This window comes from Rhinatrema bivittatum, chromosome 5 (genome assembly GCF_901001135.1).
Source record: "Rhinatrema bivittatum chromosome 5, aRhiBiv1.1, whole genome shotgun sequence".
Lineage (NCBI taxonomy): Eukaryota > Metazoa > Chordata > Amphibia > Gymnophiona > Rhinatrematidae > Rhinatrema > Rhinatrema bivittatum.
Genome location: NC_042619.1, coordinates 24,381,701 through 24,396,539, shown reverse-complemented (window position 1 = coordinate 24,396,539; position 14,839 = coordinate 24,381,701). Strand labels below are relative to the sequence as shown.

Here is a 14,839-nt window from a genome sequence, read left to right as displayed (position 1 = left end):
ACTAGGGAGAGTTAGCAGTAGAAACGGGAGCTGCACTCATATCTGACTTGGAGTTCAAGGCTTTAATTGCTCTAAAGCTACTTTGCCTTCATTTGATTTTTGATTAAAAACAGCACTCACGCTTAGAAAAGGCAGACTATAATTAAGTCTATCCCAGGAGCTAACACACACAAAATCATGAGAGGTCTAGAACGGGTAGATGTGAATCGGTTATTTACTCTTTCGGATAGTAGAAAGACTAGGGGGCACTCCATGAAGTTAGCATGGGGCACATTTAAAACTAATCGGAGAAAGTTCTTTTTCACTCAATGCACAATTAAACTCTGGAATTTGTTGCCAGAGGATGTGGTCAGTGCAGTTAGTATAGCTGTGTTTAAAAAAAGGATTGGATAAGTTCTTGGAGGAGAAGTCCATTACCTGCTATTAAGTTCACTTAGAGAATAGCCACTGCCATTAGCAATGGTTACATGGAATAGACTTAGTGTTTGGGTACTTGCCAGGTTCTTATGGCCTGGATTGGCCACTGTTGGAAACAGGATGCTGGTCTTGATGGACCCTTGGTCTGACCCAGTATGGCATTTTCTTATGTTCTTATTGTGTTGCTATGGATAACTACCGTATATACTCCATTTTAAAGTCACTAAATAGGACCTAATAATAGCGGATACTGCTAGATGCTCCATTATAGATCACATGGAGAAATTCTACTAATTACATCATATTCTAGGTTGATCTCGGAACAGGAAGGCTGATTTGGCTTAAAAAAAAAACCAACCCAAAACTCCCTTAGCACTGTGGGCCAACTCTGCTTCTTCAGTTAAGAGCCTCAGACTGTTTTGAAATGCAAGTTAACTCAAACACAGTAAAAAAAAAAAAAAAAAGAACTGATGAAGGAGGCCCCTGACATTTAGAGTGCCATCTGGCTGCCCTATCACGTTCTGCCATGTGAGGGACGGAAGGAGAAAAACAAAACACAGGTCACATCCGATGTGCTACAAAGAAGAAGCTCGCCCAGCTTCATGTGCATCATCATACAAAACTGCAGTCTTACCTTCTAGGCCTTGCTCTTAGCGAACTGACCTCATGGCCAAGGAGATAGTACTTGCGCGCCTCGTGCAGCAAGGGAAAGCACTCCGGGCAGCCTTGGATGAGTTCGTCCACCTCCACCTTCTCCAGAAAGTACGCCGGATGCAGGAGGGGGAGGCGCACGTGCCGCAGGAGGCCCTTCAAGGCCGCCTTCCTGGTCGCCTCCCGGTGGCGGACCCAGCGCATCACCGCCTGGAAGACCACCTCCTCTCTGGGGACCACCAGCTGCTCGTCTGACAGGTACTCAGTCAGCTCTTTCTGACTCAGCTCCAGGAACTCCTCGTGGCAGGAGACCTCGGCGAAGCCCTCCAGCATGACTTTCTTGCTCTTCTCCGACAGGGAGGCGATGGAGAAGGAGTCTGCGAACCTCATGATCCCCACACAGTTGTAAGGATGCAGCTGGCCCTCTAGAAACGTGACGCAAGCATCACGGAGCCTGGGGACCTGAAGGAGATCGGAGGCCTCCAGGATGCCCTCTACGTTCTCTTCCCGGATGACCACGCTGCTTCCGTACATGTAGTCCAGGAGGAGGCTCATGGTGGGCGCGGAGGTCTTCTGAATGGGCACCACCTCCTGGCTCCCTTCTCTTAGGCTGCCACCGAACATGGCTCTGAAGTAGGCACTGTTGGCGGACAGCGTGGCCCGGTGGCAGGGGAACTCCTGCCCGTCGACGAGCAGCACCACATCCGTAAGAATGCCGCTTTGTCTGTACGAGTTCAGCGTCTGCAGGATGTGTTCGGCGTGGCAAGAGCCACTGCAGAGCTGGAGGTGCAACGTCTCTCCGCTGGCTTGCTCAACCTCATTCTGAAAGCTACTTCTGTAGCTGGAGCGTTCTTCTTTTAAGGGCTGCTCCATCCTAAAATTACAAAAAAAAAAAAACCCATGGCCAATTATTTTAGGACTTAATTATATATAAAAACCACAGATATTATTTGATATTAAACGGGACCAGTTATTAATAACCTTTTGCATCAGAGGGGAGTTGCCCCGCGCCTGCATAGCCAATATGCAAATTGATCTCCACCCCACTCCCTCCCTATGCTCTCCAGCTCCGCCCCTCTCTTTCCCTGTACTCTTCAGCTCCGCCTTTCTCTCTCTCTGTATTGTCCAATCCACTCTCTACTACTGCATATGGAAACTGAGCTCTGCTCTGCTCTCTGGCTGAACTCTCCAGCTCCGCCCACTCTCTCTCTCTCTCTCTCTCTCTGCTACCACACAGTACACCTGAGCTCAGTGTGCACTCTCTACTAGCACACATCTCAATTACACAATTCCTATGCTTCAGAGTATTTCCCCATCTTTGGAGGGGCTTTTACTGCTAACTATCTAATAATGCACCTTGGGAATATGGACTGATTTCTTACATGTACATGCTTGTAATTAAAATTAGGTATATTTATTTATAATGGAATGTGTCCAATCAGAACAAATCATGCTGATATGGATCGAGGAGGGGGGGGGGGGGGGGGGGGAGGGGTCATAGGATGAGATGGAAAATCTCTCCCTCCCCCTTCCAAATAATATAACAAGATGCAAGTTCAGTGAATTTTAGACAGAGCCAATATGAGTCGCAGTGCTGCTGGTTAAACATTACACATGTGCTATGCAACAAAGTTTTAAAGCGTCAGACACAGAAAGACATGGCCACAGATAAATGGCCTTTTATGAAAATTGCCCATCCTATATGGAGGCAAAAGCATGCCAGGCTTTTACTCACATGTGGCAGAGGCATTTTGGGGGGTGGGGTTTGCAACTAGGCACATACTTTTGAATTTTTCCAAAGTGTATTTTTGGCCAGAAAAAAAGTGCCCACACAAAATAACCCAGGTGCATTTCCTCAGGCAGTTTTTTTTCACTGGACATACATCAGTACTTTTCGTTTGAAAAATGGTATTAAAACCACAGTCAAAAGTAGACTAAAAATTACCCCCACATTAAAAGAAAGCAAAAACTTTCAAATGTCACATATTCCAGGATCTGAATGAAAAAATACATTTATCTGCTCTTTGTCATCTCTTTTCGGATCATGATCTCTTCTCTTTTATAATGTCTAACTTTTCCATCTTTCACCTCATCCTCCAGCTCTCCCACCTTTCCACATTCACTCCTCCCCTCGGGTCACTACTTCCCTGCCTGTCTCCCCATGTCAATCACTCCCCACTCCCCACTTCCTCTTCCCAGTCTTCTCCTACCCTATTCTCACATCCTCCACCTTCTGTCACTCTGCCTTCCACTTCCCTCTCCCCATCTTTACTCTCCTCTTCCTGTCCCCAGCCTCTCTCCACCCTATCTTCCCAGTCTTTCAGCCTCCATCTCCCAAGTCTCACCCCACAATTCCTTTATTATCCGTCTCTCCCCTCCCCCCCCAATCCCCCTTATCTCCTCCATCTGCCTCTTTACCTGTCCCCCAGGAGCAGCTTTCCCCCCCCCCCCCCCCCTCCCCAAGCTGGTGAGAGGACGAATAGCAGGCAAGCGATGCAGGAGTGAAAGGATCAGCAGCAGCAGCAGCAGCACACAGACTGGCGTTGCAATGCAAATTACTTAAATCCCAGATATGAAGCAAGCTCTGGGGCTTGGGGAAGAGAAGAGGTGCAGGGTTTGGCATCCTAGAGAGCCTCTCTCCTCATGGCGAGGGGGGAAGGAGCCACCATTTCCCTCCCATACAGAGGTCCTGCTCTCTCTCGCTCTCTGCTATGTTTTGTTCTCCCTCCTCGGGTCTCTGTTTCTTCCTTCAGCTCTGCTCTTTCATTGTGTGTACAGCACCTCTAATTATACTCGGGCTCCCTTTTTGATGATGGCTGTCTCTTGCACTCTGTTGTTGGGGTTTTTTTCCCCCTTTTTTTGGCAGATTAAGCCTGACAAAATCCATCCTGCAATACTAATTACAGCTGCCGTGCAATCTGGGCTCCCTGCATCATGGATTAACCCGAGAGCCCCCTTTCACAGAAGGACAGAAAGCGCCTTTCAACCCAAACTCATTCCAGGGATCGACAGAATGCATTTATTATTATTATTATTATTATTATTAATTATCAGGGGGAAACAAGTTCAGTACAGCCCTTTAACTAGTGAGGGGCTGCCACATTTCTTAGCCAGGGCTCGGCTCTGTCTCCAATCATTTAAACAAGGAGCTGCTCGGATGCTCACCAAACCCTGAACCCAGAACTCAGCCTCCTGCCCCCCCCCCCCCGCGCCCCTCCCCCACTCCCCACTCCCAGCCTGCTCCGTCCTCTCAAAGCACAGCCAGTGCCCGGCGTGCGGGTCAGAATACGTCTCTGTGTAATTATCTATTATCCGGGAAAAGGTCGGCGATGTCCCATGAAGGGGGAATATTATCAGGCGCTGACGACAGCTCGCCCGACCCCTGGACAACAAAGCAGGCAAACGACTGCGACTGTACGTGCACTAGGACGCGGTGGGTATTGCTAGGAATTCAAATCAAGCCCCCTGCGAGCAGACGTGAAAGGAAGGACGGCACCTGACTGGACCACCCACCCCCCCCACACACACACACACACACACACACACACTCTCACTCTCTCACACACCCCCACCTTCCGCGGCTGTGCTACATTTAAACGCGCACCAGGAATTTAAAAAGAGAAAAGCAACCCCCAGCAGCAACAGCCCTCTGGTGGTTCCCAAGCCTAAAGCAGTGACAACCCCCGGCCACGTCCCGGGTACCGACTCCCGACCCATCCAGGTGGGAACAAGCCGGTACCATGCAAGGGAGCTGGGAGTGGGGCTGCGTTCCCCTGGGCTCGGATGGGGCTCTCATGCAAGGCAGCCAGCTAGCCCACTCCTGGTGTAAGGGAGCCCACGGCAGGCCGGCAAGTTTCTCCTCCTCCTCCTGTGCCATTACCTGGAGGCCCGGGTCCTGGGGTGCGGGCAGGTCCGGCTCGCTGGCAGAGGGACGGGGCGACCGAAGCTTTTGTTCCCCAGCTGCCTGCAGCTGTCACTTAATAAGGAGGAGCCTGCTGGGGAGAGGGGCGGGGCTGACAGGAGCAGGGGCAGAGATGGGCAGGGAGCTGAGGGGGGGGGGAGGAAGGTGCTGGGGAGAGGGGCGGGGCTGACAGGAGCAGGGGCAGAGATGGGCAGGGAGCTGAGGGGGGGGGGGGAGGAAGGTGCTGGGGGGGAGGGGCGGGGCTGACAGGAGCAGGGGCAGAGATGGGCAGGGAGCTGAGGGGGGGGGGGAGGAAGGTGCTGGGGAGAGGGGCGGGGCTGACAGGAGCAGGGGCAGAGATGGGCAGGGAGCTGAGGGGGGGGGGAGGAAGGTGCTGGGGAGAGGGGCGGGGCTGACAGGAGCAGGGGCAGAGATGGACAGGGAGCTGAGGGGGGGGGGAGGAAGGTGCTGGGGAGAGGGGCGGGGCTGACAGGAGCAGGGGCAGAGATGGGCAGGGAGCTGAGGGGGGGGGGGAGGAAGGTGCTGGGGAGAGGGGCGGGGCTGACAGGAGCAGGGGCAGAGATGGACAGGGAGCTGAGGGGGGGGGGAGGAAGGTGCTGGGGAGAGGGGCGGGGCTGACAGGAGCAGGGGCAGAGATGGGCAGGGAGCTGAGGGGGGGGGGAGGAAGGTGCTGGGGGAGAGGGGCGGGGCTGACAGGAGCAGGGGCAGAGATGGGCAGGGAGCTGAGGGGGGGGGGAGGAAGGTGCTGGGGAGAGGGGCGGGGCTCACAGGAGCAGGGGCAGAGATGGGCAGGGAGCTGAGGGGGGGGAGGAGGAAGGTGCTGGGGAGAGGGGCGGGGCTGACAGGAGCAGGGGCAGAGATGGGCAGGGAGCTGAGGGGGGGGGGGAGGAAGGTGCTGGGGAGAGGGGCGGGGCTGACAGGAGCAGGGGCAGAGATGGGCAGGGAGCTGAGGGGGGGGGGGAGGAAGGTGCTGGGGAGAGGGGCGGGGCTCACAGGAGCAGGGGCAGAGATGGGCAGGGAGCTGAGGGGGGGGGGGAGGAAGGTGCTGGGGAGAGGGGCGGGGCTGACAGGAGCAGGGGCAGAGATGGACAGGGAGCTGAGGGGGGGGGGGGGAGGAAGGTGCTGGGGAGAGGGGCGGGGCTGACAGGAGCAGGGGCAGAGATGGGCAGGGAGCTGAGGGGGGGGGGGGGGAGGTGCGGGGGAGAGGGGCGGGGCTGACAGGAGCAGGGGCAGAGATGGGCAGGGAGCTGAGGGGGGGGGGGAGGAAGGTGCTGGGGAGAGGGGCGGGGCTGACAGGAGCAGGGGCAGAGATGGGCAGGGAGCTGAGGGGGGGGGAGGAAGGTGCTGGGGAGAGGGGCAGGGCTGACAGGAGCAGGGGCAGAGATGGGCAGGGAGCTGAGGGGGGGGGAGGAAGGTGCTGGGGAGAGGGGCGGGGCTGACAGGAGCAGGGGCAGAGATGGGCAGGGAGCTGAGGGGGGGGGGAGGAAGGTGCTGGGGAGAGGGGCGGGGCTGACAGGAGCAGGGGCAGAGATGGGCAGGGAGCTGAGGGGGGGGGAGGAAGGTGCTGGGGAGAGGGGCGGGGCTGACAGGAGCAGGGGCAGAGATGGGCAGGGAGCTGAGGGGGGGGGGAGGAAGGTGCTGGGGAGAGGGGCGGGGCTGACAGGAGCAGGGGCAGAGATGGGCAGGGAGCTGAGGGGGGGGGAGGAAGGTGCTGGGGAGAGGGGCAGGGGCTGACAGGAGCAGGGGCAGAGATGGGCAGGGAGCTGAGGGGGGGGGAGGAAGGTGCTGGGGAGAGGGGCAGGGCTGACAGGAGCAGGGGCAGAGATGGGCAGGGAGCTGAGGGGGGGGGAGAGGAAGGTGCTGGGGAGAGGGGCGGGGCTGACAGGAGCAGGGGCAGAGATGGGCAGGGAGCTGAGGGGGGGGGAGGAAGGTGCTGGGGAGAGGGGCGGGGCTCACAGGAGCAGGGGCAGAGATGGGCAGGGAGCTGAGGGGGGGGGGAGGAAGGTGCTGGGGAGAGGGGCGGGGCTGACAGGAGCAGGGGCAGAGATGGGCAGGGAGCTGAGGGGGGGGAGAGGAAGGTGCTGGGGAGAGGGGCAGGGGCTGACAGGAGCAGGGGCAGAGATGGGCAGGGAGCTGAGGGGGGGGGGAGGAAGGTGCTGGGGAGAGGGGCAGGGGCTGACAGGAGCAGGGGCAGAGATGGGCAGGGAGCTGAGGGGGGGGGAGGAAGGTGCTGGGAGGAGAGGGGCAGGGGCTGACAGGAGCAGGGGCAGAGATGGGCAGGGAGCTGAGGGGGGGGGAGGAAGGTGCTGGGGAGAGGGGCAGGGCTGACAGGAGCAGGGGCAGAGATGGGCAGGGAGCTGAGGGGGGGGGAGAGGAAGGTGCTGGGGAGAGGGGCAGGGGCTGACAGGAGCAGGGGCAGAGATGGGCAGGGAGCTGAGGGGGGGGAGGAAGGTGCTGGGGAGAGGGGCGGGCTGACAGGAGCAGGGGCAGAGATGGGCAGGGAGCTGAGGGGGGGGGAGGAAGGTGCTGGGGAGAGGGGCGGGGCTCCAGGAGCAGGGGCAGAGATGGGCAGGGAGCTGAGGGGGGGGGGAGGAAGGTGCTGGGGAGAGGGGCGGGGCTGACAGGAGCAGGGGCAGAGATGGGCAGGGAGCTGAGGGGGGGGGGAGAGGAAGGTGCTGGGGAGAGGGGCGGGGGCTGACAGGAGCAGGGGCAGAGATGGGCAGGGAGCTGAGGGGGGGGGAGGAAGGTGCTGGGGAGAGGGGCGGGGCTGACAGGAGCAGGGGCAGAGATGGGCAGGAGCTGGGGGGGGGGGAAGAGGAAGGTGAAGGAAGCCAGGCTCCCCCCCGACCAGGCAATCGTCTGAGGTTCGGGTTGCAGGGCTGTGACCGGGAGTCTGGCAGCCGCCCCCGATCACCCCGGGCAGCAGGCAAAGTGGGGGGGGGGGGGGGGGAGGAAACGACCTTTCATGCGATTTATTTGTTTTAATTTTCACCTATATTAACCCCACCCCTGGGAGGTTGCTCAGGCTGCTGGGACTGGGACACCCGCCTTGCTCTTCCCCAGGGTGGGGGCCAGGGGCTAGGGGTGACTGAGGTCTCAGTGTCGTCTCTGGAGGGAGGGGCGGCTTTCTTCACTGTGCCTGCTCTGTGCCAAATTAGCCGCCAAAATCAAATTTTTACCGTCAAAAGCTGAGGATTAAGGGCACAATAAGTCTGACTCCAGTACCACAGGCTTCTTTCTTCCCATTACAGTCCTAGGAATAACTTACACCGGGGTCTGAGAAACCTCCAGCCTCCAGGGTCTGGATAAGGAGAGTTCGCAGGCGAGCAGAGTAGCCCTTAGGTGGGCCGGAGACCCCTTCCCAGCTGGTAAAAAACATAAAAATCCCAGTCTCTGCACCGAGAGGCCAGATCTCTCCTTCCCCAGGGGTGAAGACTCCAGATGAGGGTCCTCTGTGATCTTCACTGCTCTTTTATTTATTTATTTTATATATATACACCAACATTTCATCTGAGATATCACACTGGTTTACATTCAGGTACTACAGGATTTCCCTATCCCCAGAGGGTTTAAGTTTTGTACCTGAGGCAATGGAGGGTAAAGTGACCCTGGTCTCCTGGTTCATACCCTGCTGCTCTAACCACTAGGCTACTCCTCCCACAGGCAGTAGATCTTTTAGGTTTCTGACAGACTCAGTCTCTCCTCTGGCTCCTTGATGGGAGGGATCCCTGGATGCAGGTAACTTAAACTGCTCCCGTGCAGGATCTTTTAACTTAAGGCCCCTTACCCTCAGCTGATGATAACAGCTCTGGAGTTACTCCTGGCAGAGGGGTCACCACCTCCGATGAGCAGGTCTTCCCTCCTCCTGGGCGTCCCAAACACAGGGATCCTTCCCTGTGCCCTGAATCCAGGAAGGCTCAGGTGTCTCACAGCCCAGAAGGGATCTCCCAAGCAGCGAGTGAGCAGACCGGAAGGAAAACCCGACCCACCCGGGTCAGGATCCCCCCCCCCCCCCCCAGGCTTCCGCTGACCGGGCCTGGAAAAAAATCACCAAACAGGTTAAGCTCCTTAACTACCTCCTAACTCTCCAAAAACCATAAAAGACTGCGCGCAGACTCTCCGGCGAGAACTTTTATAAAGTCTTTCAAGGGGGGGCGGCCATTCCAGACCCCACACAGGCAGGGGCTGCATCTGAATGTTACCCTCCCCCCATTCACTAACCTACGCTCTTACTGAGGGCTCACCGAACCGGCTGCCAGTTACACATCAATGGATTTTTTAAAGCCATGGCTTACAAAAGAGAGTTTAAAAAAGGAGACGGGGGTGGTTTGGTTTTGTTTTGTTTTTGACAAAATGCAAAAACTGCCTGGAGATGTAATGAGGGAGTTATTAACTGCTTGGAGGGAAAGCAGGTTTCCACCTGGGCTCTAATCACTAGTGTGGCCCCTTTCACAATGGCTGAGGACGGGGAAGGGTATTAAGGGGGCTTAAGATGTTACATTAACCAGGGACTACCCTGTTAGATCCATCTTTACATAAATAACCTCCACTTCCTTGCTGCCTTATTTTACAATTATTTAATTGGTATTAATTCAATTATTATTTCCTGGATGGAAGTTGATGCTGAGGAGATTTGAAAAGATATCAACCCAGATAAGTAATTTCCGAAATGTTCAAAAGCTCAGCTTATCAAGCAATGTCTAATTTTAAAGTTTGCATCCATCACAGCACAAAGACGGTAACTTTCAGACCGGCGCACATTTGCACGGATACATCAGCCCCTGCCTAGGGACGTGGGCTATTTTATAAATTTCCTGCGTACACGCCCGCATGTTATAAAATAGCCTGGCCGGGCGCACGTGTGCACCAAATTTTAAGTGGGCGCGCGAATCCCGCTTCTGCCGCCTAAGACGCCATTCCCAGTTTTACCTGTTCATCCCCAGCTCACCCAATTAAGAGGAGGTCCTCCAAGTCGCCCTAGGTTAATAGCCTCCACTCCCCCTTAAAACCCCGCAGATCTGCCTGGCTTTCTTTATTTTACAACTTACAGCTCATCCGCAGAAGAAGTAAAGTTACACGGCAGGGGATCTGGGCACGCGGCCCATCTCTCTCTCATGCTCCAAAATGCCCGCGCCCCTCTTAGAAAACTTATGGAGATGCGCGCGCTGCGGGAGATGGGAACATACCTGGGTGACTTTCAAAATCCGCCTGGCGTGCGAGCGCGCGAGCACAAATTCTTCACGCATTCCCTAATATGGGGTCGATTTTCAAAGGAGCGCGTGCGCGTCCACGAGTGCTCGGATCCCAGCGCGTACGTGTTATAAAATACGACATCCGCGCGCGCACGCGCGGCGGAGTTTAACAGCCACGCGCGCATGTGCGGGCGGTCAACCTCCTCCTCACGCGGGGGGGGGGGGGATTTTAAAAGCCCACACGCGGCGACGCAATCGGGCCTCCCCCAGGTCCCTCCTCTTCCCCTCTCCTCCCCGACCCTACCCCCATTTTTTTTTACCTTGCTGCTCTTCTGGAGCAGCAGTAGACTCCGCGCGCTGGCCGGCTGCTGGGGAGCGCTTCCCCGGGACAGCGTCGAATGGCGCTGTCCCACCCTGCCCCCTCGGCCCGCCCCCTCCTGAGAGGCTTGGCACTTGTGCGCATAACCGCCGGTGTTTGCGCGCGCGGGCCTTTCAAAAATTTACTTGTTAACGTGCACACCGGGCTTTTAAAATTCACCTCAGAGGTGGAAATAAGAGAGCAGAGCCCTTCATGTACTCAGAGCATAGTTTGGGAGCATTGCATCAACATTGTCTACTCTGCCTCCTTTCTCATCTTCACAATATTTATAACCATTGGTCTCACCAACTCGGCTTATTTTTAAAAGGTTCACTCATCTTCAAAATAATTTCCGTAAAAGGTAACTGTTCAGTTTGTCAGCTACCACTAGAAAGAATACAAGTCTGAGAAAAGGGAGGCAGAGTGGCACTGTATATACATTAACAAAACTATTAAAGCAACAGAGCAGCAAGGCTTATGAGGTAAGAAGGCGCTGTGGGGTCATTTGGAAAGAGGAGAATTAACCATCCATTTATGTTGGCGTGATGTAAAGACCAGCAAAGAAATGTAAATGAAGTCATTCACAGAACTGCTGTGAATGGGGAAGCGCTGTTCCTAGGTGATTTCGATCTGCCAGATGCTGATTGGGACATCCCGGCTGTGGCGTCGTCTGGAAGCAGACACTGGATGGTCTGCAGGAAGACCTGTCCTGGCAGCTGGTAATGCAACTGACAGGTGAGGGGAGCAAAACCGGACCTGCTGCTTACAAATGGGGAAAGTGTTTCTTATGACTTAGTGGGGGATCATCTGGCATCCAGTGCTCACTGCATGGCGAGGTTCAGGATTTTAAACACAGGCAGTAGTGGTTTATTCAAAGGCGAGGGATCCTAGGGATGTGCTTCGGGTAAATATTTTGTGTCGGGCTTCATTTCAGGGCCTCCCCCCCCCCCCACCACGGGAATTTCATTTGGTGGTTCGAGGGTTTGTTTTTTTTTCGGGGGTCCCGATTTTCGGGTTAGTGCGCACTATCGGGAGTTAGCGAGCACTAACTCAAAAATGAATTTTTTCCGAAATTTCGGGAAAAAAAATCAATCGTTTTTCGGTTCTCCAGAACCATTCCGAATTAGGCAATTTCATTGACATTGCCTAATTTCGGGAAAAATGATAGCACATCCCTAGAGGATCCTGGGCTTCAGGAAAACTAACTTTATTAACATAAGGGAATCATTAAGTGGATAGGATATGCTAGGGGGGTAGAAGAGCAGTAGGCAAAACTGAAAGGAGATAGAAGTGTAATGCACCTTTGTATTAGGAAAGTAAATAAAGATAAGAAGAAAAAGAGACCACTGTGGTTTTCTAAAGAAGGACAGAAAGGTGAGCATTCATAAACTACAAGAGATCACAGAAAGAGGAAGACAGGGCAACAATACCTAGAGAAGCTGAAAAAGTCAAGAGTGAAGGCGGAAACTGAATTTAAAATAGCGAATACTGTGAAAGAGGGCAAGAAGATTATTCGTGAGAGGAGGAAGTGCAAAATTGATGTTGTAAGATTCAAAGGTGAAGGGTGGGAATAGGTAGAGGTGGATGAGAAAAAAAAAGCGCAATTATTTATGTTTTGGTTCAGTGCTCACCGAGGAAGGGTTTGGAATAGGACCACGAGAGAAACAGAAGTGAAGTAGACCTTGAACAATTTTTCAAAGACTGTTTGTTTTTGCAGAGAGCTAGCAAAACTAAAACTAGATAAAGCAACAGGGCTTGATGTATGCATCCAAGAGTAGTAAGGGAACTTGGGGGAACTTCTGGCAGAAACGCGGACTTAACATTTCAAAGCTTCATTAGAGTCAGGAGTGGTTCCGAAAGATTTCAGGCAAGTGTGGGACCCCTTCACAAAAGTGGAAGTAAGGAGGAGTCTGATAACTACAGGCCTTGGTATTAATTAATGGAATCGCTGCTAAAACAGGAGGGTAGTACGGTTTCCAGAAGCCAGTGGATCACAGAAGGATCCAAGGCAGCAGGGTTTTACCAGAGGTAGATCTTGTCAGATGGATCTGATCGATTTCTTTGACTGGGCGACCAGAGAGATAGACCAGGGGAGTCCAACAGATGAGGTAGACTTGGATTTCAGCAAGGCCTTTGACACGGTTCTGCACAGGCAACTTACATACAAAACTGAGTGCCCTAGATAGGTTAGAAACTGTTTGAATGAGAGATGGCGAAGGGTAGTGGTAAACTGAGTTCACCATAAAGAATGAAGGGTTACCACTAGTGTGCCAAAGGGATCAGTCCTCGGTCCAGCTCTCTTAAACATTCTTATTAGCTACATTAAGGAAAGATTTGAGTTTTTGTCAAAGATACCAAAATCTGCAATAGCCTAGACACCTTGGAAGGTGTGGAAAGTAAGAGGTGGGAATTCAGTGAAGCTCGAGGAATGGGCTAGAGTCTGGCAGCTAAGATTGAATTATTATTGTTTTATTTATTTATATTCTGATTTTTCAGGCATTTCAAAGCGGATATTTCCCTATCCCCAGAGGGCTCAACAACCTAAGAGGGTGAAGTATATTGCCCAAGGTTGCTAAAAAAAAAATAAAAAATGCAGGGTTATGCCTTTGGATTGCAAAATACAGGGGGAAGGTACAGTAAAGGAGTGAAGTTCTGTGCACAAAACAAGAACGGAATTTGGGGATGATCGTATCTGGTGATCTCAAGGTGGCCAGACAGGTGGAGAAGGAGAGAGCAAAATCCGGAGGAATGCTTGCATGCACAGGAAGAGGAACTGCCAGCAGGTGTAAGCAGGTGATAACGGCTCTAGTGCCAGCTCATTTGGAAGATTGCACTCTCACAAGGAGATATACTGAATAAAGTCCGTCCAGAGAGCGGCTGCTCAGTGGTCACCAGTCTTCATCATAAAGCATTTGCAGACAGATAGAGGAAGGAAGGGAAAGGGCGCTATGTTCGAAACATTTAAATCCCTCCAAGGAATAAATGCACAGGAGGCAGGTCTCTTTCAAAGGAATGGAGGATCTGAAATGAGGGGATCACGGGATGTGGTTGAAAGGGGTGGGCTCAGGAGTGGAGGTGGCAAAGACAGGGCCACTTTAACCACTTATGGGGTCCTGGGCAATCTTTTCTGCCTAGACGACCTTGCGTTTTCCCAGATTGATCCCACCCCCGTGTAAGTAACAGAGAAAGATTGCACTGTTACACAAATTATTTTAGAACAACGCTTTACATGCCCGAATGATTGCTTATGAAAGATTATTAATACATAAATTGCATTGTGTGATGCTTTCTGCTGTCAATACTGAGCACTTCTAGTCTACACAAGACATGGAATGCACGGCAACTAATTCCCTTCATCTTTTTGTCCCCATTCTCCCCTCCCCAAAGGTAGGTGCTAATTTCTTCGGGCACCGGGAAAGTGCACAGAAAAGCAATAAAAACTGCTTTTCTGTGCACCCTCCGACTTAATATCATGGCGATATTAAGTCGGAGGTCCCGAAGGGTAAAAAAAGTAAAAAAGAAAAAAGATTTGAAGTTGGCCGGCAGCTGTCGGGCCGAAAACCGGACGCTCAATTTTGCCGGCGTCCAGTTTCCGAGCCCGTAGCTGTCAGCGGGCTCGAGAACAGACGCCGGCAAAATTGAGCATCGCCTGTCAAACCCGCTGACAGTCGCCGCTCCGGGCCAAAAGGAGGCGCTAGGGACGCACTAGTGTCCCTAGCGCCTCCTTTTGCCTGTTTCTACTGCGGACCTAATTTAAATACTGCATCGTATGCACAGGCGAGTGGCCTGTGCGCGCTCCCGCGGACTTTACTGAATTGGCCTGTTAGTGAAGTAACATTAAGCCATATAGCAAACCTACCATGCCATAATAGCATTAACCCCCAGGACCCAAACAGCAACCCTACCTATGAAAAGACAGCACTGCAAATATTACGCTCGCTTCTAACACTGCCACATCTCTAACTGGAAAAACAGAACTAACAGGCCGAATTAGTACAGTGCGCACTGTTAACCCGCGATTAACCCGCGATTGGACGCGCGTTTTCGACGCGCTAGCTTTACCCCTTATTCAGTAAGGGGTAATAGCGCGTCGAAAAGGCGCGTCCAACCTCCCCGAACCTAATAGCGCCCGCAACATGCAAATGCATGTTGATGGCCCTATTAGGTATTCCCGCGTGATACAGTAAGTAAAATGTGCAGCCAAGCCGCACATTTTACTTTGAGAAATTAGCGCCTACCCAAAGGTAGACGTTAATTTCTGCCGGCGCCAGGGAAGTGCACAGAAAAGCAGTAAAAACT

General features: G+C 53.4%; 1 protein-coding gene across 1 annotated transcript in view; it reads right to left on the bottom strand.

Annotated features, from left to right (window-relative positions):
• Positions 1-5,081, bottom strand: part of KLHL35 (kelch like family member 35) — a 33,091-nt gene extending 28,010 nt beyond the window's left edge. The window contains exons 1-2 of the mRNA XM_029602146.1: positions 4,949-5,081; positions 1,052-1,942 (exon numbers count right to left, since the gene is read on the bottom strand). Of these exons, the coding sequence (XP_029458006.1) occupies positions 1,052-1,941 (890 nt within the window). The 5' untranslated portion in view covers position 1,942; positions 4,949-5,081. The remainder of the gene's footprint in view (positions 1-1,051; positions 1,943-4,948) is intronic.
• Positions 5,082-14,839: the final 9,758 nt, after the last annotated feature.